Source organism: Caloenas nicobarica, chromosome 4, assembly GCF_036013445.1.
Source record: "Caloenas nicobarica isolate bCalNic1 chromosome 4, bCalNic1.hap1, whole genome shotgun sequence".
Taxonomy (NCBI): domain Eukaryota; kingdom Metazoa; phylum Chordata; class Aves; order Columbiformes; family Columbidae; genus Caloenas; species Caloenas nicobarica.
This window is the reverse complement of record NC_088248.1, coordinates 8,356,732-8,379,268: the sequence shown is the minus strand read 5'-3', so window position 1 is coordinate 8,379,268 and position 22,537 is coordinate 8,356,732. Positions and strand designations below refer to the sequence as shown.

Here is a 22,537-nt window from a genome sequence, read left to right as displayed (position 1 = left end):
TGGCCAGGGTCTCAATACAAAAGGGCTTCTGCGTCTTTATAGATGATTATTGCAGCATCTGCCTCAAAAGTCAAGTTCCAAAGCCTTGAAGTTGCAGGATATTGAGGGCCCCTAAAGCTGGTTAGAAAGGGCTAAGGCTTTTCACTGGTCTGAATCTAGTCCACCTCAGTACTGAGGAGTGCCTGAAAGTTAATTCCATGATGAATAGTCTTCACAAAGTTGGCTGTCCCTGGTCCGCATCAAAACTGGCATTAAACAGCAGTCTCAATAAAAGATCAGAGGAACGAGAGCCAACTTAGGCTATCGCCCTCACAGATTGTGTTTGGGGTGCATTCCTGGGGCTCTGGGGGAGGCTTCTAATGCCACTAACATCTTTTCTTTTCACATGCAAAGAGATAAAGATGGCAGGTTATCACAGAATGAAGCAATAACACCAAGTGTGTTCTGAAGACTAACTGAACAGTGTAGGCATCACCCTGAAATAACATGAGATAAAATGACTCCCAATAAGACAAAACCACAATATATGTTGATGAAGAAGAGGCTTCCCCTAATCCTATTCTGAATATTTTTTAACATTTTTCCTATATTTTTTTAGAAATATTTTCATTGTGAGGGAGATTACCAGAATGAAAAATTTTTGCCTGAACAGATAAACTTCTGCAAAGCTGCAAGTGACTGTAAAAGGCACTTAAAATGAGACGTGTCACACATTCCTATGACTAGGAACCATTACACTGTCTATGTTCATAATGAATGAGCATGAATCATTCCTCATTTGTTTACAATGAAAATATGGCTTTAGAGAATTGAAATGTCAATTTCAGTAAAGTCAGGATTTACTAAACTAAACAAACTCATTTTCTCCCTTGCGCTTTAGAACTGCCCAATAGTTTTATCACTTTGGACTTGTCAAGCTTTTTCCCTCTACATTTCTGAATTCCTCTTTTACAGCTTAATATAACACACGTTGATTTCATTTTTTAAAGTCAGAGTATACCAGTAGGATTTGAGATCAATACTGCGTTAGCTACATACCCAGAAAGTCTAATAATTTAAAAGTTTTGGGGTTTTTGGTTTTGCATACTTGAAAAAAGTTTAGCCAGAAAAAACTGAGAATCCTCCAGGATTCAACCATTTGACTTGAAATGATTTGCATGTAAAGCCTGACAATAAAATCTTGAAGACCAGTTTGAAAACATACTGTGAAGCCATGGATAATATTTCTAGACAAACAAGTAACAACATTCGTAACAGGGCCATTTAAATGTGTACAAAGGGAGAATATGGTTCCTACCGGTTTATGGGAATGTATAACTAAAATAATAAATAAAAACTTACCGTATTCAAGCTGGGATCTACCTGTGAGCTGCAGAAGATAATCCTCATCAGTATAGATTTGCTGAGTGGTGAAAGAAAAACTCATGATATCCGCATATGCTGCACCAACACACTGCAGCTCTATGAAACCAATGGAGCTATCAACAAAGATGATGTGAGTTAACTGAAACCAGAATTTTGTGTTCTCTTCTTTTACAACAAGTGGGACACCAGGGATCTTATTTTATTTTATAAATCAATAGGTTTATAAACATACAAATAAACCAAATATATTATATTTGTGTTGAAATACCATCTCAAGGTTTTACACTAAATATTTTGAGTTTAGGCAACATTTAAAACTCAAAACACCCTGATTACAAAAACCTATCAGCTTGATTTTCCTATCTTATTCTGTAAAGAACACTATCAAATTTAAAATTAGATCCTTACACTGAAGGAAAGTAAAGTAAACAAAACACAGGGCAGAATAAGAAACTAAATTGTAAGGAGCCTGAAACACCTTTGTTTAGGCAAGATTTGAAGTTACAATGCTTTATTTTCTTTGAGCGGGGAAACTTCCAACTAAATGTTGACTGTCATTCAACACAACACTGATTTTAAGCACACAAACATATTTCACCAGAGATAATCAAAGTGCAGGGATCAAAGTCATTTCACTGACTAGCTCTCATGGATATAAAATGCTTTACTGAATCAGGGCCTTTATAGCTGGACTCTCTTCCCATTCAAAATACACAATATCAATGATGAACTGTGAAAGATCAGGGAATCCAAACTAGATGCCTTTAACAGTGTTAATTCAGTTAAGGTATACCAAACTTACAACAAAATCTACCAAATACTAATGGTTCATCCCAGTGGTTGCCCTCTGCTGAGCACAGTTTAGTACGCCAGCTCTCCTCAACCGCTTCTCTTTCCATTGAAGCAGCCTTGCTGTCATTCACACAGAGAAGACATCTTCATTGCTACTGACTCCAACTAACCTGTGAAAATGTTTATTTTACAAGTTTACCATGAATTCAGAACCGATGTGATTAGAAAACAGGCTCAGCAATTCAAAACCTCTAGCAAAAATCACTTCAGAAGACGAATAAGTGACAACTCTCAACACAACAGAGCATTATATTTATGGTAATTCAGACACCTTGGGCTCAATATTCTTACCGCTTATACCAACATAAATCAGAATTGACTCTGCAAAGTTACTCAAGTGTGTAACCGTTTTGGACAAGAAGTAAGAGCCTTTTAACACACTTTCTCATCGTTAGACTACAGACCTGGTAACCAGATGACAACATCCCATACCTTCCCAGCAGGATTCTAAAAACCCAAAAAGCAGAATGTTAAGCACACAAATTAATAACATTTGCCACTATTATCCAGCTAATTAATTACAAGGAACACTAGTGGTGGGTGCTGTAGTGGAGTTTAGAGGTGTCTGATAGTTATAGTAGTATGCTTCAAAAACAGAGGACTGAGAGATCCCCTACAATTAATACTTTATTAGTAATGTCGCTGATTTACAGATATCTTCCAAAACCTTCTCTAAACAGCCTTACAGAGTCAAGACTAGTGGTGAAAATCCATTGAGATGATAAACAACTAATCTACAACTCTGTATACAACAGAGCATTATGAGTTAGTTCTTAGTAAATAACTGGAAGGGAAATATAGCTGTTAGAAAGCCAGTAACAAAAAAAAAAAAAAAAGTGGTGTTGTTTTCCAGTTGATCCCATGTATTTTATCCGGCAGAACAAATCAGTTATGTTGAAGTCTGTCAAAACTGAGGTGTTTTGTTGTCTGTCCCACTCCTCCTGTTCTTTTGGAGCACTGGACTTCTTTCCCCACACCAAGTCCTATGTAATGGACCAGGTTTTGCTGCCAGTTGTGCTTCTGTGAGGCAAGAACATCTCCAGCACATGCTTGCTTGCAGTGGGCAGAGCAGAAACAATCCTGTAATGCTCTGAAGGACCAATGTAGACTGGAAAATTTAACGGAAGAATGACCTTTCCTCTCAAATGTTACCTCTCACTTAACAGACGTGACCATCATTAATACCATATGCTCACAATCCTCCAGCCCACCAGACCAGAGGAATACAAGACCCCATTTGGTGCTCACTTAGAGAAGCAGATACAAGAATATCTCTGGTGAAAGTCCAAGAAGCCACACTGGCCTGAGAACGGTGCTGGGAAGAGGCTTAAAGAGTCCGCGAACAATATTTTAATTAAAAGATTCATTTTTAGCTCATTTTCCTGTATGATCTTCCATTCCACTTTCTCTGTAGTTGTGGTCATGGCCCATTTTCTAGGCAGTTTTCTGGATTCTGTGTAAGTGTAAAGACCACTACTGGCAATGAACTCCATTAAAAACACTTAACTCTGACAAATTACCCACTAGCCTGTTTTTCCCTCAGTGTGCTTTTAACAGGCAGTTAATGAAGTTAGCAGCAGTGACCCTTAAAGTGATACTTATAGAGTTCTCATTGTTAATATACTGCTCACAGTAATTCTTCCAAGCAGAGATGACAGGGAAGGAGTGGCAAGTACTACCCTGTTCCGATTTGTAGTGTTGTTTGGTTTTGCTGTTTGTTTGGAGTTTGTTTGTTTTTTTGCTTTTTCTAAAGCAGATTTTAATGAAAAAAAATGAGGGTTGCTTCAGTGTTTCATGAGTTCCCATCCTCTACCACTTTCATCCTTCCTCCTTTTCCCACCCAAACCAAGGCTGCCTCTAGTCTGGCTGCATGAGCAGGCTGGCTGGGCCAAGCTCGCAGGGCTCCCTTTCCAGCGGGGACTTGGGGTGGATGCTCCAGGGAGGCTGGGGAGGGACCTTTGCTGCCCCCATGGGCTGACACAAGTTCTCTCCAACAGGAACCTCTCGTCGATAGCTTTGTTCTTGCTCATCTTCTGCCAAAGTCTCCACTGCTTTGTCGTATATTATCGGCTGTTCTTCCACTGGAGAAAATGGATATGTATTACCGACAGCGATTTGAGAAACTTCACAACAACCAAGATGAAAGAAAGCTAATGGCAGCTTTGAGAAAGGAAAGCTATGAAAGGAAGCACAGAATCACAAAACCAATTCATGTCAAAAGGAAAAAAAAATGAGGCCAAGTCAAGAACTTGCTTCAGATTTTAAGAAGTGACTTGTCCTGGGCAAATTTCATGGTTTTCTATTTTAATATACAAGAATAGGCAAATGCATGCCCATGTCAGAAAGACCACCTGCCTGTCTAAATTAAAGACCCTGCTCCGAAGTCAAATGATCTTAGAACTATTCGTTGGCATGTTATAAAAACTTTCTTTAACACGTTAGAAAAGACATCAGATTATTTACCAGTCTTCTTGTCTAAAATGGCTGAACCACTTTTGCTGCCATTTTCAACTATGGAAAAATCAGACACCTGTCGCGAAAAATTTCTGTTCCTTTAGCTGTATCTGATAAAACTATAAATGAAAACAGAGCCTCCTAATGGGAAACATCAGGCTTCCTTCACTGGACGATACGGTTCTACATATGTTCACAATATTAGCCCAATAAAGGAAATGCGAGACATATTTTCCACTGATGAATAAAGTGACTGCCCAACATATGTCTAAGGACAGAATGGGCAATTTTGAAAATCTTGCAAGATGCCTGCCCATTCGAGTAACCTCCAACATTTGTCTTTGCGTTTCTAAAGGACTGATGCAAACTGGGTTCTCTAGTGACTTATGTAGTTAGGAGATATATATGGTAAATAAGAGAAATGGTTAAGGATACCAGTCTTTCTCCATCATTTCTCACCATCTGAGCAACTAGGAGATTCATTTGCCATCTATAAGGCAGCATTTCCTAAAACTCAAGAGCGGTCCAGCTGGTAACCTGTGGGCCATGGAAGCCCATTGCTTGCTTCTGTGCTGCCTGCTACATTTGCACCAGGGATGGGAGGCACATCTCCTTCATTCATCTCATCTTTGTGTAAGCACCAAACACTCCCCAAGAAGTCAAACACCTTGTTTAATACAACAAGCAGAACTGCAGTTGCTGCTGCAGGGCAAAAGGTTTCTGGGGGGACCTGGACTCCTCACAAGATGTCACTTGTCCTGCCTGAATGAATAAAGACTGTCAAAGCTTATTTTTGCATGGATATATAATTCCCATCAGTATGATGGGCACAACTCACTGGCTATGAAACAAGCCTGTGAAGTTCTATATAAATGCAAAAATATATCTTTATCCTGAGAAGCACCTGGCTTCTTATGAGCGTGAAAGAATTACTGTAGTGTAATTTCTTATGAATAATGTGCAAAGTGAAGGACTGAATGGTCTCTTCACAGCAATGCAAATACGGCTTCTGCTGTGCACAACAGCTATAAACAGGCCAGAAATATAATTCTGATTTCTCTGTCTCCTCTATCAGCTTCTGCTCCTGCTGGTGCAAAGGTGAGGAAAGATCTAATAAGGAAGGAAATCCCACTCACCATATTCTGAAGGACAGGCAGGATGAGGATCTGTTGTCTCACACCCAATTAGATCAACTGCTTTAGTCTCCAGGGAAGTGTTACACTCCTTAACAACTGCAAACTGCAAATACATACAATATGCACAAAATATATAAAGCCCAAATTAATATAAAACGAATTGGCTTTCTGAAACCCAAGAGACAAACTAGAAGGGCCACACACTCCAACCGCAGCAGAAAGAAAAAGGTCATCCTGGCTTCTGGGATGACCCTTCCCCTGCAGATAATTAAACATTTGAGTTGATGACAGCCCTGGTCTTTCTTTGGAAAATGTCCAGTCCCAATCTAGTAAAGAACTACTCATTCTCTTGCCTTGCAAATCAACCTTTCCAGATGCAAGAACAAAAGTACATGAAAATCAATCCTCATCATAGTACTGAGGGACACTTTTAAAATATTAAAGACACCTGCAGCCAGACAGTAGGAAACCCCGTCAGACACAGGGAAGGATGCGAGCCTCCTTTTCTGGCTCTCAGCACCACCTGGTGTGTGCAATTCCATCATCCCACGGCGACAATGGTAATGACACCTCGGAAGCAGAAGACGGGACCCTCTGGAGGAACATGTTGAAAAGTCCAGGGGGAAAACACAAAAAACCCCAAGGGTAGAGGAAAGCAATGTGATGCACTGTGCTGAAGTAGTATAGAGGGAAAGAGAGAAACCCAGTAAAGGGGGATGTGTAAGGAGCAGACAGGGAAGAAGAAAAAATATCTCTAAATAAGATGTTCCAGTGGAGGACTGACAGATTCAGTGGTCCAGGTGGATAATTGGTGGATTTATGTGGATGGATCACAGATGTAGCAGGTGTGACTATTTAGGTATCAGTTCATTTACATAATATCTGCAGGCTTACAGCTGCTAACCCACATGTGACAGACCTCCAGAGGAGATTCAGCTACACAGGGTTCTGCAAAATATCTTTGACTGTGCAAAGCAGGACACTTGCTGGATGAAAAGTTTCAGAATAGCATCAAAATCCAAGCATGTGCAGAAGTTTACCAAGGCTTACATATCCCTAGGACAAACCTAGCCTGGCTTATGGAACTCTAATGGGAATGTGAAAAAACACCCAGGCACACCCTCAGCTAAATGTAGCCTCAGCTGGCAGAATAGAAGTAAAGGGAAAAGTGAATGACATTTGGACAATTTATAGGCATAGTTTCATTATCACAATACCTAGCATTTGATAAGTGTGATAGCATAACAGCTCGTTATCCTCTACATTAACCCTCTACAAATGGGCAAGAACAAGTCTTTGCACTCCCTCTTCCCAGCCTCACAAAGGAGCAGGAGCACTATGGGCTGTAAAAAGAGTGAATTTCATGAGCTCTTTATGGTGCATACATATCATCCAGTCCCCATATGAAGTCTTTCATTAGGATTATTAATGCTGTGTAAGTCAATAGCACCCGAACCAGTATTCCAATACCTTAAGAGTTGAGGAGCTATAGTTTTCTGTCCCCAATGTAGTATAATCTCTTTTTTTACATAAAGCTCCCAAATAATCCACTTTAAGTGAATAGTAGAAATGAACAACTTCCTCCTGCTTTTTGGCAACTCTACAGTTTCTAACCTGAGTGCGTGCACACGTGAAGCCCCAGGGAATTTAACACTCAATGACAACATCAGCACAGAGAAAATCCCACATGTATGAAACCACAGGAATCCATTAGTGTGTAAGCAGCAGTAATTAGCAAAGGGTCAGTGATTTCCTCTTCCAGCCTGCAATAAGCCATTTGCAATAAATTACTTTCTTAATGTATTTGATGTCTCCCGGTTCAAGAATGCATGGTGAAATTTAACACGAGTGTGTAATAGGTGAGCAGGTTGGATTTGGTTTTGTTGGTTCAGTCCATTGCTTAGCTGTCTAATTACTCTTATACTCAGCAAAAATATCATTGACCACTAGCATTAACCGTGGGGACAATAGCAGGTGGGGACAGAGCTGATGAGCTGCAGGCCTCCTAGAGCACTGCTCCCAGGCAACGAGCTGTTCTCAGTCCCAACAAATGTTTCTGATTTTCCCAGCCTCCGATATTTTGCAAACTGTGGTTTCTGTCTCTACTGTAAACACATGATGACATCGCTGTGGTTCAGCACGTTTGCTGTCCAGTACCTGGAGGAACAAAGTGCTGGTAATAAAGGGTCCACGAGAGTGTGCGGTTGATCAGCTAAGGAACAATATGTCGTAACCAGGGTCAAGTAAATTCAGTGCTCCCAACATATGTTTGATAACGTGTTTCAGTGGCTACCCGCTCGCAAATCCTGCCAGACACTCAATCTAAAACACTTGTGAAGCCTTCTTCTGTTTGATTAAAAATCCTTGGATTTGCACTATAAGTATTCCATGATATTTAATCCCTCAAACAGACTCCCAAGTAGAACAAACTACTTACCTCTTTCTGGACTCAAAGATTTGGAGTAAAGTCAAACTTTGGGCCATTTAAAGTCTAATTCTTTTGTGACCATGCCTACTACACACACAGTTCTTGTACCTTTCCAGCTATAGCTGAGTGTGGAAGGCTTTAAAACTTCACAGTAATACCTATACTAGAAAATTACGTGTGCAGTTTCTCCAGTAAAAATGTACGTGCTTCACTAGAGTTAATCGCCAATCCCATACAAGTAGCAACTCTTCTGGTGGCCTTTTCTACTGGCGTAACTGTGCTTGTTTCGAAGAGTGTACACTGCTTTGTTGACGTGGTGCTACCTGGAGAAGTATGGGGATACCTGCATTACAGCAGCTTATTCAGAGCTGATTGATTTCTGTGCGCAGACCAGTTGTCAGGGTACATCATGCCATTCTGAGAAAGGAGTCTTAGCCTGGGCACAGAAGTAGCCACGGATGCCAATTATGTCACTTTTGCCAACTTCAAGTTTCAATTGCTATCGCCTAGCAGTGTAATGTCATTATAATGCCAGTGAGAATCGGGTCCTTAGATTAGATTTGATGGGGCCAAATTCTCTGATGCAACTTCAAAAGTGACAACAGAAACAGGCCAGTACAACCAGATCATGATGGCATTTCTACCTACACCAGTGCAAAATTTATATTTTATATTCACTCTCAAACTGCCCAATAACATCCTGGCTGTCTTTCTTTACAAAGCAGCAGCCTCTAGTACAAAGTCATTTAATTTCATCAACCCCCAAAATAAAGTTCAACATCTCACGTAGCACACACAATACTTGGCTTCCAAGAAGCCTTTTTTACGAAGGGCATACTTTCCTGTGAAAATAACTCTGTGATATGCCATGTCATCACATTGCCATTTCCTTAATTTAGAACACAGTTCCCCAACTGTTGTGTTCAAAGCTAACAATAACACTGGCTAATGGCTGCAATACATCCAGGCAGCTGTGAACTTTGAGGGATAACAATGAGGTAAGATGAACTAGGGTTCACAGCAAAGCACTTGATGACTCTGGCAGTTATTTAATATATTTAAGATGTGAATTATTTGATGGATAATCTCAAGTGGATCCCTAACACTCTTTGATCCTTCCTGCTTCCCTCTCCACTGCACATTAATATAGTTACCCGAGATTTGTTGCTGGTAGGTGTCACGTTCTCATTGTCAGCACGGCTGCTAGCATCTCTTATCGCTTCTGCATAGAGATTCTTCTTATACAAGTTCTGACTTCTGCAACAGAACAAAAGCTGAAACAAATCATTTTGCTTTGAGAGGAACAGATGCTGCTTCCTTTCACACGTTATTCTATAGGTATTTACAGATGGGACATATATTGTTCTTTCTTTCATTGTTTTGAAAGGGTGTATTGCTGTCAATTACCACATAGGGGTTAAAATAAGCAGCTTGTCAGAAACAGAAGTCAGTAAGAAGTGAACAAATCTTTGTTCCAATGTCCCATCTGTAAAGGGCCATTCATTAGGGAAAAAAAAAAAAACCAACCCAAACCTCATAATTTTAACTACCCCCTTCCATTATCTTCTATTATTCTATTTATAATACATTCCTTTTCTGAAGATTTAGGTTTCAGCCAATACAATGAACAGTGTGGGTGAAGCTCAGAAATAAAAATTTGACTGTATTTTTCTGTACCATCGATAGTTACAACTATGAAAGTCATTTCTGCATTCATCTGCAACATTTCTGAAAAACAACAATTTCAGAAATTACTATGAAATAAACTAACTTAAAGCCTAAAAAAGCTTGGAACTGAGATGTTTCCAAGAAAAAGCTTGACCAACAGAATTAGCTCAAGGAGAAAAAAAGCCAAGAGTACAACCTGGAGTTGGAAAAGGATACAAATAATCAGCTCTAAGTGGCTATTTCCATAAATTCAAAATTTGTTATTTTTTGCAGTTAAGCAGCAATCACTCCTAAGGCCCATATAGGCCCCAATGTAGAAAACACGGTCACAAGAAAAACAGGTCATTTACACTGCCTGAGATTGAAATCAGTACATCTTTACTGACTTTACATACACTTTTTTTCTCTTCCTACACATCATCTAACAAAAGTAATGTTACACTGTTCAAACTCTGGAAGTCTCAAGTTATAACATCCTTTTAGTTAATCTATTTAAAATGAAATTTAATAGATGTATACCAAAGAAAACAGGGTTTTTCCTTTTATTTCTACGTCACATTAATATACTAACTGGGGAAGTGCATCTGCCACAATTATTTTATGTTTTTCGCTTCATGAAAATACAATGTAAATAAAATGCATTGTTTGCTAGAAATGAGAAAGACCTATCTTCACCATGGATTTTCTCCGCAGATTCTCTGTAACATGTTCCTATGTATTCAAACATTTTAAAGAAATATAATTGTCTCCAGTAGAGGTTAAGACTGAGACTGTTAATACAAAATCAAACAGGTGTCAGATCTGAGGGCATAGGCACAGAGCAGAATGCCGAGAAATAAGGTAAATTCATCCATTTTGACTTTTCCTGGTGCTGTGGCAGGGCAGGCATTCCTGTTTTGTCATCTGGATGTGCCTGTTCTGCATTGCAGCTCATAGTGCTGACAAAACTCGAGCCCGTTACTCAAGAGTCATAAAATCCATTGCACAGAGCTCACACACAGGCCGGTCCTCAGCAGGATGCCCCACTCAAGACGATCGCTCGTTCTACATCTTTACGTGCAAAGTAACAGAAGCCAGATGGACTTGGTGGGCACGGGAGTCTTTGCGTGTGACTGAGCACAAGCAGGCGAGGCAGTGAAATCCAGTAGACCGAGCATGGGCAAGGGGCCAAGAATTTCTCAATCCTAATCCCAGTCCTGCTGTCAATTTTTGCACAGCCTTGGCCTATTGAAGTGGAGGGATCGTGGGTGTTAAATCTGTGATTAGGATTTTTTTGTTGTTGGAAAAGAGCTGTTTCCTTGCTTCCTAAGGAGGATAGGAAATTTGGTATACTATACAGTCAGACTACATAAAGCAAACATCAAGAATAACGCAACACTCTTCAGCAGACTACAGTCATTGAGCAAACCAACACAATACTTTGGTATTCTTGGCCTCCAGTTCACACATTTTCCAAATTGGCAGGTGTAGATCTCCAAGTTCATTTCCTCCAATTAAAAGGAGACAGATGGGGAAGGAACAGGACTATTACAGACTTAATCTGTACATTTCAAAATACAGTAGATTATGTGAAAAAGCAGTATAGCAATTGCAACCCAAATACTGGTTTCTAGACTCCAGTTAAATAGGAATTTTAGGTCAGTAGTTTCATTTCGATCCAGTCCAAATTCAGTCAAGTATGTAATTGAAAACTTGTTTTCAAGGTAAATAGTTATATTGATCAAAAGCATTTGGCAAGAAAGAAAGGTAAATCAGGAAGAAATTACAAAAGAGAGAGAAAGGGAAGAGAATATCTTCCCAGCTTAAAACCAGCTATATTCTGGCTATTTTTCATGACAGTTTATGTGACATGTATTGGAACTATAAGAATCTCACAATTTCCTATTCTGTATTTATCATTCCACTGATTAGCTTCTGAATCCCAGGTCCTGAGAACAAACCAGGCTGTGTTTAGCTTTAATTCTGGGCCTCTACCATTAGCTAAGAGAAAATAAGAAATGTGTCAGCTTCTCTACTTTTACGGACTAAATATGCTAGGAACCATTAAATGAGAATGGAAAATATTATCTTCCACAGTTAACTTCTTTTGTAGCTTAATTTTTTATGCCTGCGAGAGTCTAATTTTAAAATTAACTTAGATCACAAACAAAACCCCTGCACACAGAGGGGTGGTCGGCATGCAGTAGGAGACTCTTGATTTAGCTGCTGTCTGGCTTTTTGTTTGTTTACTTTTAAATATAAATATCCATTTAAACAACAGCCTCTGAGAACAGTTATCTGCCAAGGTCACGATCAAAAGACTCTAAGTTATTAAATGCTGAGCTCTTTCCAGTCCAAGGGACATCGATGACATTTAATTTCACATCAGACTGGGTTCTTAAATAGTGACTGTAGGGATTCTTTTTGCCATGAGAAGAATCCCAAACCTACACAATTCATTACAGCCATGGAAAATGCCAGGGAGTGCTTTTACAAAAGATGTGCCTTAGGCTCACATCCCTGATTTTACCCTTTCTGCTGCCAGCAAAACTGTTTTCTTGTTCATTACTGAAGGCATCTCTGTGGAAGTTTGCTATTGGTTAGTATGATGCTTTTCTCAATGGCAAGGAAATTCTCAGGTGCCACTCTACACTGAAAGGGAAGCAAAAGCAAACTAAGGGGATAGCTAGCAGAGAAGAGCCGAACCCTACCGTGAGAGTTTCGGACATCTAGAGCTCTTAACAGAAACCAAGGAAGAAGTAAATAGCATGTTCCTGAACTCTCCCGTCAATACAAATTATGACTCCTCTTCAGACCTAATAAGGTCTATTCTTCTTCCCCCCCAGACACATGTCACTCACTAACACCAATGCAAGTATGCAAGCAAGGGACATGCCAGAAGTTTCTGAGTTATTCATAGATGCAATTACTGAAAAGCAGAAGAATAACAAGGATGATATGGTGATTTCGGAACAGCTCACGTTCTTCACCATGAACGCTCTGTGCAAGCCAGCAGCACCTCGGTCCCCATGCTGCAGGTTCCCAGCGCATGTTTGGAAGCACTACCTGTGGCAGCAGGCGGCCAGGAACCCCAGCAGGAGCAGGAGGACCAGCGCAGCTACGCACACGGCAATGGTGACGTTCCGCATCTTCACCCGCTCCGCCTGCTGCTGCTCCCACCACTCCAGGTCGCTGAACTGGCACCGCTCCCCAACGTAGCCCGTCACACAGCTGCCAGAAGCGAGCACATTTTGTAAGTGGCGGTAGAGGAAAAACCCCAGCTCATCACTTCAGTCACCACGTGCATTGATTTACCATTGGCAACCTCTACAGAAATACCTCGTTGAATTTAGTAGCGGTGAAGACAAAATAACCTTAAAGGAGTGACTGTCCAAACCTGTATAATTTAATATTAAAAGATTTTTTAACTGTAAAACCATAGAATTATACAGCAAGATTATAATTTCCAAATTCTAATGGGTAATGAATAGAAAAACTAATTTTCTCTTAAATCCTGCTGGGTGATTAGTGTTTCCCTGAGATTTTCCATTCAACTCTTTCCAGCAGCAAGCTTCCCTTCTTTGAAACAGGGAATATAAGACTTACCTGCATTTTCAGAGTGATTTGGTTAGGAGAATCAAATTTTTATCTAAACACTAAACTTAAAATAAAAGATGGGTGAAAGTCTTGTGGTGTTTTGTTTTTGTTTTTGTTTTTAAATATGGATTATAAATACATTCATAATTTTGTTTTAATACAAGTTTCTTCTGTAGGCAGTTTTTGTTTTGGGAGAGTTTTTTGTTTGTTTTTACCATTGTAAAACCCGACATAGAAATATCTTACCAGTGCAGGAAATCAAAATTACTAGAAAGTGAGAAATACATCAAAAAGAATCTCAGCTTAGTTTTACTGTTCAAGGTGAGCAACATAAATAATAATAAGCAAATAATAAACATAAAAAATTAAAAGTCTACTGGATTCATAATGATCTCTCAGCAACATAGGCTCAAATCCTTCTCACAATTCTTACCTTTAGTTGTACTCAAGTCAAAAGAGCTACACAGGATTTGACTTGCATCAGCTTTTACCTAATGTCCTGAAAATGTTATATCAGCATTAATTATTAAATCAGGCACAAGTACTCTCATTCTGTCACAAATTAGAATGCATATGTGTTGGAAGGCAGAAAAATGCCAATTTTTAACTGTAAGACCACAATACACTCCTAACTAGCTAGAAGATCTACTTTCTAGTGTAAGAGATTTCATTAATTAAAATACAAATCACATTTTGTATGTGATTTTTGCTAGATGTTTCTGCTAGATAACATTTTTCTCTTATTTGGTTTTGGTATAGCTTATATTACAGCCTACATGAATGAATGCTGCCATCTAGTGAAAATTTACAGAAATTTGAGAATTCAGCAAGGTCCACGCACAAACCTTGGCCTCCGAGAACATGGCTCAGCATGGTTGCTCCTTAATTTTTTAAATAGCTTCCAGTTCCAGCACTGAGGAATACATGCATTTGTATTCTTATTATGCACTAACACCTAATAAATAAAATAATAATAAAAAATATGTGATCTAATCTGAAAGTTCTGCCTCTTCAGTTTCAATAGCAGAAACTCAGTGAGGCGAGAAAATATAGTTTTCAGTGTCTCTGAAATTTACACTAAAAATTGATAACAAATACCAGAGACGACCATGAGTCCATCTCCTGTAATGGCTTTGGTGAGCTTAGGAAATTCAGGGCACAAAGCATTCACTTCGTTCCCAGATACATGAGATGCGTTCTTTTCCTATTCCTGCAGGTACAGAGGTCTGTAGGCAGGGAGACTACTCATACTTGAAAATAAGAAAGCCAAGGATTTGACAGCGCTTGCAGGAATGGCCTGTTACAGAGGTTCCTGCAGTGCAGGACAAGGAAGATCTGGGGAAATGGTGGGTCAAAGAAACCCTTCAGCACAAAGCTTGCTCTTCGTACTCCAGGGTTATACCAGGGTCACCCAAGCTACTAAGACACAGAGGGAGATTTGCCGACTAGGGAACATCATCCATCCCCCGCACAGGTTCTCACTTACCAGGTGAGACCCCAGGGGAGGAGGCAGGCATTGGATTTGTCCCATTGTAAACACTTTTATGCTTGATTTTGAAGAAAGATATAACACAGATTCAAATGTAATCAAGTTACACAAACTCCAGCACTAATGGTTTTGAAGAGGTGATTACCCCATGGGACTAGGCTGTCACATTGACCAGGTCAAGGCTGACTTCTGGAAATAGGAGATTCTTTTTGCTTTTATCAGTAATTGCATTTGGGGAACCAGGAATTAGGCTTCACACAAATATCGACAGGAGGAAGGAGGTCTGGTTTTTGAGGTCTCATTCCTACTCTCCCTGTTTTTAAAAGGACCATCATGTTGTACCCTTTCTGCTAGGGACGAAAATTCTTCAAACTGTGAGGGAAGAGGCTGCCACCAAACTTCTCCTCCCTGCTCCCAATCAGAGAAGACAAGACAGAGGTGTTCTCTCCCATCTCAGAGAGTGCTACACATGAACAGCAAGGCCGACAGGGAGGTACGAGTCAGCACGATGCATACAGGAGAGACAGCAAGCACGTCTTTCATAAAGCCGTGAACACTAAGTCATTTAACAACTTATCTCACATTTCCAGAGTAAAGAATTGAGTGCTTAGGGAACAATTCCAATCCTATTTTTAATTGCAATTGGCGTGAATGGAGTGACCACTTACAGAAACTTACTGTGATCACTTACAGAAAAGAGCAGAGTCTAATGATAATTGCTAGCATGAGTGATGAACAGATAATTTATGGACAAACACTTCACGGTCTGCACTCAGCTGAGCCCTAAGGATACTATTCATCAGCACAGACAATACAAATTTCCATACTTACTTGCAGGCATAGTCTTGTAGATCAGAAACATAATTGCACACTCCGCCATGGAGACAATACGACTCGTAGGAAGGAGGGCACCCTGCAGAGTCGCCTTGCACAGGGTGTGTAGAGTATTCGTTGCTGACAATGGTAGGGGACACAGTAGCTTCTGAAACAAAGGATTTCACAAGGACATCTCAAACTTTTGGCCACATTGGCAATGTGATCTTACAAAGAAGTTCCAGAACTTCAAGATAGCAAAGTAGATAAAAATCTCTAATTTTAACCAATAACTTGTGGTTTACCTATTTGCTTATGTTGCTCATCAAATTTAGGCACACAGAACTTTAGATGAAAATACAAAACATGCTTGATTCTAGATTTGCGATGAAAGACCTACAGAGGTTAGCTGCATTCTTTCTGTTTAGATGTGTGAATACAGCTCTGAAGAAAAACTGCACTGGTTGTCTAGTTACTTTCACTTAAATGATTTTTCCAAGTTATTCAGCTTTAGGGTATGGTAAATCTCTACCATGCATAAAGTACCAGAGTCAGATGTACAGGTGAAAGGTGACTGTACCTCATGCACTTGGATCTGAGACTGAGAAATTTTTACATGCAACTTGTTTTTCTCATGCAGATTACTTCTACTCTGCTGCCATCCAGTTGATCACATCTGTGTGTGACTGCATATCATATTTTTTTTCTTGTTTCAAGCTTGCTCAGGTACAGGCAACAGCATCACTGGTGAAGCAGGGAACTCTATTGAACCAATTCTTCAAAGGGTTTTGTAGCCTGCTCTGAATTGCACCCATTCTCACCTACATAGATATCTAAACAAAGTCGTTTTAAAGGTAGCTCTAAAATCTCTGCACAGCATGACCTACAGCGCAGACATGCCCTTACAGAAAAGGAGCGCTTTCTTGCCTACTTTGATGCTACAGCAAATCTATAGGTCAGAACCAAACATCTACATGGCAAAGAATTTCTAGCAGTATGGCTCAGCACAAATACACCTAATCGCTCTCATACATTTGTGGGATCAGTTTTATGACTCACATCCGTTTTATTGCAACATGACCTTCAATGACATTTGTTTTTAAAAATTTCATTTACAGGAGAACTGCTGGGGAAAAAGAGCCTGAATGGAAAGGGTTGAGTGATTTCAGTGAACCTCAGGTGTGACTGCATTCTGCAAAGAAAATTTCAGCTTGCTAAAAGATGTTATTAGGCAGCAAAGAACTAAAACAGTGTGTTAACACACATGAAGACATGGAATCAGATTTACAGCTGAGGAACACAGAAGGCATTACTTCCAAGTCATGCATCATTTAAAATCATATTTCCTGAGTGACACATGAAACCATCGAAAGCTTAAGTAACTGAAAAGAGGGTGGGGATCCTGGTTGGTGTTCTACTTTAAAAGCCATAGTTTCCTTCTGTTTTTCCACAGAAGTAGATCTGTGACAATTACATGGTATCCTTCCATCGTCAGACAGTCACTTGATCTGGAGTAAAATTCACCCCGATGAAGAGGGTAGACACAGAGTAAGATGATGAGTCACTCAGCTCCACATTTGCAGAGAATGCTGCTGTCACAATGAGGCACTGAAATGAGGGTTAGATAGTGCTGAACCTTCAGCAGCTCCCTTCATTACATTGGCAACCACATTTTCTAAAGAGTTTCAGAGCCGTTTTGAAAAATTAGCCACGGGATCTGAAAGACTAGCTTATTCTGAAGAATTTAAGCAGATTTAAACTATGTGCAGTTCTTCTGCTAGCCTTCTGCAGAGGGAAAGAGTTTAAAAAATGACACAGACTGAAGTTACCTTCCAAAAATTACCTCCAAAAATGTTACTTCCAAGGAGCACTTACTTCTGCTGTTGATTATAAAGGCCATTAGATAGATGTGTGATCACATTTAGACAGCAAAAATTAGCATTGAACCTTAACGTAGATATTTCCAAATTAAACTCAGATCCAGTCTCCTTTTCCCACTTCAAAACTTCCTCCTAAAGCAATGCTAAGTGGATCCACAAGCTGCTCAGTATGTCACTCTACAGGGTTTCCTTAATGTCCAGGTATAACAATTTGTCCAAGAGCATAGATCTTAGCTAAGCGCTACTTAATTTTAATTGCTCGCTCCATTTACTCACTGCAGCCAATGCCAGTTCCAGAAGCATCATCAGCACATGAGCAAGTGAAGTTTCCTTCTGTATTTGTGCAGGTTCTGTTCTCTCCACAGGTATGGGACCCCATCTTGCACTCATCAATATCTGTCACCCAAACAGTCTGCGGTTAGAAGAATGAAATGCCTCAGAGCATCAGTTAAAAGGGCAGCAGTTGCAGCTCTGCAGTCTCCTGGCACTGGGGAAAAACACCAAAAAAACTTTCCTCTGCAAATATGCCTTCATAGAAAGCATAGTGGAAAAGCAACAGCATACTTTCTATGCCAAATAATCACAGCGGTCCCAGCTTCTCAGAGGAAGGGAAGAAGGGAGGGAAGGCTTTCTCATTAAACGTAGCAAATAGAGTTAAAGAGAAGACTTATTTGTACTAGATATATTCTCCTGGCATTGCTAGCCATAGCTTGCACCCTGGATAAGTACTCGAGTCCTGTCAGTTGGCATTCTTGCATTAAGATAGCAGAAGGGTTTGGGAGTAGGGAGTTGCCCCCCACCTGCACCACCCACCTGGTCCAGCCTAGACAAAATGTTTAGACAGAAGGAAAGCCTCTAGAAACCTACAGGTTTGTCTACTTCGTGTAAACACTTAAATGAAGTGAGCCTCTGAATTACTGGCTCCCAGATTACAACAAGAGTTTCCAGGCTCAGAGCCTGTGTTTGGACCATATATACCTCTCACCCCCCTCCTGCTGCCCACCCTCACCCCCACCCTTCCTCCACCCCTTCTCTAGCACGGCCCACGGCAGCAGCTCCTGCCAGGCTGGCACCCACCGCCGGGGTGGCACCTGCATGGTGCTACGTGCCTGGGCACCCCCGCAAAGATGGGAACTTTGTGCCCATACCAGAATTTGGGAGCCTTTGATTCACTTCATCAACTGTCAGCAGAATACACATGCCAGATCTACTTTAGGGAAACAAAATCACAGATCTCCCATCCCAATTTGTGTGAAATTATTCCTTAAACCACTGGGACTTTTTCTATGGTAAAATTGACAGCATCTGACCCCAAACAGTGTAGAAAATTGAGAGCACTTAAAAGCATAATTACAGAAACAAGTGTTTCAGCATATTCCAAGAAATGTGATTTCAACAACACAACATGAACTTATTTTGTACCATCTCTGGATGTACTGACACATTTCTGGACACTCTGCGTGCATGCAGGTGTCTAAAACTGAAGTACAAAATCACTTACCAGTTTCTGTTTTTTGCAGTACATTTCAAGTAATCAAACACAAAATTAGTTTAAATTCTCTTCACATCATAATAACATTGCATCACTTATGAAATGCTGCTAAAACATCTTACTATCTTCTGAGCTTAAAGACTTCAGGAAGATAATGGACTGTTTTTCAATAATAGCGGTGTAGGCACCACAGTCATCATAGCTGAGCAACTATACCACAGACCAGGGCTGCCTGGCGACATGCCTTGTAGGTGGTGCTGGGACAGCTAGAGGAGCTTGTCACTTCTGTCTGTACTTCCAAACATCTTCAGAGATTTGAGCTTTGGATCTCTGACCGCTGTAGGTAGAATGCTTTCTCAACCCCCCTGCCTCTGACACTTTCCACACCCTGCCCATAATAATGATATTGTTCTACATTTTTCAGTGATCCTTATCTGTGATGAAGAACCAAAGTCCAGTAAAACTATGTAAGAACTGGGTGAAATTTAATCAGCTTTGAATTAGGCTTTAAAGGAGAAAGGAAAAAGAAAAGAAAAGAACAAAAGAGAAGACAAGACTCTCATAAAGGTCTGAACAAACTGTGTGCTAGTCAAATACTTGGGGGAAGGAGCTTATTATTCCTTCATGTTTACTGCTAAAATGAATCAAAAAAATAAGAAATGTAGGGAATGAACTAAAGACCTGGCATTAGAGCTGGATGGGAAAATCAGTGGGTCTGATTATTAACAAGACTCTAAATGTACTCAAGCTGTTAGTGTCAACACCTTGAACCTCATGCCTATTAAACAGACCTGGAATTATTTGATGAGTATTATGACACACTCAATAATGGCTTTCGTTTATATTCATGGCAACGATTTCCAATAAAGCTCTACTGCTTCACCTCCACTCCCCTCCTCCCTTCACTCTTCCTCTCTTTCCTGCTGGAGCTACTAAAAAGAGTCCAAACACTGGGAGAAGGTATCCACTGACAACTATAGGCTTTGCATATTGATCAGTTGCTGAGGTTGCCACACTTCAAACAGGAAGGAAAGAATCAAAAAGGAAGAAATAATAAATGTCAGCTGTCAGGGGGAGTCACTGTCAGGATCCATGCCCCAACCAGATTTTTCAAAAAGAACCAGAACAGCTCATTTGACAGCTTCACAGCTTGATGCAAGGCTAGCCCGAATCATGTATCTTGCTCATTCGTCTTCTCCCAGCCTTCCAGACACAGCACAGCCCTCACACATGCCCATACCGTAGCAATGGACTCCGTCTCCCATGTAGCCCTCCAAGCATTTACAGACGTAGCCTCCTTCTGTATTGATACAGCTTGACACATTTCGATTACAATGGTCTATATTTATAGCACACTCATCAACATCTGTGAGACAAGACAAGGAGGCAGAACATATAGGTCATGAAATCATCAGGTAAATCAGTAAAAAGAAATGTTTACATCATGAATCGCCTTCAGACTATACCGTCACTTGTCATTTGTGCATTTGAAGCAAATGGGAAGAGAAAGGCTTTGTGGTCTTTTCTTGGTATGAAATTTGATGGGCATGTTCTGAAGAGCCTTAGACAGTCAAACAGCTACTTTCAACTGGAGACCTAGAGGTTCCACAAATACCACTCACTTCAAAAAAATCCCATTAGGAGGGAATAATCCAATTCAAAGCTAGTCTTATATCCTTAAACCCTACCCAGAAAGAAACTTTTTCTTGACAAAGAACATGTAAGCTTAAAAAGAAGGGTACCACAATTAAAAAAAAATGTATGCCCATTTCACCTTCCATTTGTTTCCCCTTTCCATAGCAACATAAAGTCCTGTGAGTCTTCATGCTTAGCCACCAAATGGTAAATTGTTCTGTTCCTAATGCCTTCCTGTCTTGGCCTTTATGAGAAAACAAAGTGCTTCCAAATATGTTGTATGCAAGTCTGAAAACTTAAAGACCATTCTGAGCAATATGTTGCCTGATTGTTGGAGTGTCTTTCTAGTGCTAGAAAGAAACAAGAGCAGCACTTTTATACATATATTACATGAGGAATACTATTTTTTAAGAGATTCCTTAATACGTACTTCTAAATTATACATCAACTCTCATGTTTATGGACAGAGCTTTTATAAGTAGGCAATTTTTAGAAATAAATACATTATGCTTCTATTCATATTATTCTTGCTATCACTTGTTAATATTAATAGGATTAATAGTCATGACTCAGGGGAAAATAAGGCGTGTGATAATTAGCCATTTCATCTTGCATGCTCTCTGCTCATTGCCCCTTTTAAAACAAGCAATACCATTGACCTTTCTGTGATGGCTTATGCAGCAGAGCTGCCAATGTGAGAAAATATTTTCTTCTCCCCCAGTCTACAGTTTTCCAGAAGGTTGTATTAATGTCTTTTATTACCATAGCATGATTTCCCCTTCCTGGTAAATCCTTTCAAACACTGGCACATAGCACCATCTTCCAGCAAAACACACTGTGCATTGACATCACATTCTAGTGCAGTGCAGTCATCTTCATCTATGGCATAGACAAAACCAAAACAAAACAAGAACCACACTAGATGCATTTGGACAGATCGAAAGAGGTACCTGTATATTCAAAACAAAACCAACCAACCAACCAACCAAAACCTAACAAGAAGACCTGAACAATGTTTGAAATATATCTGTCCAGGGTTAATGATGACAAGTCAATCAATCATTATGGCTGTTGTCTTTGCCTAAAGGAAGTTGAAGTGTCATTTAGTATCAGGATTTCTGAATATTTTATGCAAAGCCTCTTGTACAATTTAATGATCTACTGTCATTGAGCATATGCAGAATTTATTGTTTTTACTGTAATTTTTTTCAAAGGAACCTAATATGCTTATAAAATCCAAGGGAGAGACTGAGAGACCTTCATAAGTGTCCCAAATTAGAAATCTTTTTCTCTAGACCTGGATATATCATCAAGTTTTGTTGACATAATGAAAAAACATGGCAACAAACAAACAAAAAAGCAGTCCTACCTGGCATAATTGCATAGACCCAACTTCTTGTAAGAGGGTTCAGAGCATGAATGACTAGACATTGAGCCTTTCTTCCTTTAAGGCCTGTGATTTATTTCTGTTCTATAAACCTATTCAGAGCCTCACAGTAAATAGAAGGAAGGCAATCATCAGACTCTACCTGATACCATTATTTCAGCCATCAATGAAATGCTCATTTTTTGCTTTTCTGCACTGTCCGTATCCTTGAATATCCCACTGCTTTGTGTGCTACGGAGTAAGGTCTCTGGTGTGGGCATTGGCACTACCTCCTTGTACACAGAGACGCTTCCTGAAAAAAATAAGAAAAAGGTGACACAGACTATTTAAATCTACTGAACTAACTTTCTGATTTTCCGTCG

At 39.9% G+C, this 22,537-nt stretch overlaps 1 protein-coding gene across 8 annotated transcripts in view; it reads right to left on the bottom strand.

Annotated features, from left to right (window-relative positions):
* Nucleotides 1–1,478: 1,478 nt before the first annotated feature.
* The window catches only part of EGF (epidermal growth factor), a 62,221-nt gene continuing 41,162 nt past the window's right edge, over nucleotides 1,479–22,537 (bottom strand). Inside the window, exons 18-26 of one of the 8 annotated variants that reach the window (XM_065634914.1) lie at nucleotides 22,318–22,467; nucleotides 21,551–21,667; nucleotides 20,394–20,519; nucleotides 17,938–18,057; nucleotides 15,800–15,950; nucleotides 12,949–13,113; nucleotides 9,390–9,492; nucleotides 5,808–5,910; nucleotides 1,481–4,298 (exon numbers count right to left, since the gene is read on the bottom strand). In XM_065634914.1, coding sequence (XP_065490986.1) covers nucleotides 4,075–4,298; nucleotides 5,808–5,910; nucleotides 9,390–9,492; nucleotides 12,949–13,113; nucleotides 15,800–15,950; nucleotides 17,938–18,057; nucleotides 20,394–20,519; nucleotides 21,551–21,667; nucleotides 22,318–22,467 — 1,259 coding nt within the window. In that variant the 3' untranslated portion in view covers nucleotides 1,481–4,074. The other 7 variants (XM_065634916.1, XM_065634917.1, XM_065634915.1 and 4 more) reach the window with 7 other exon arrangements.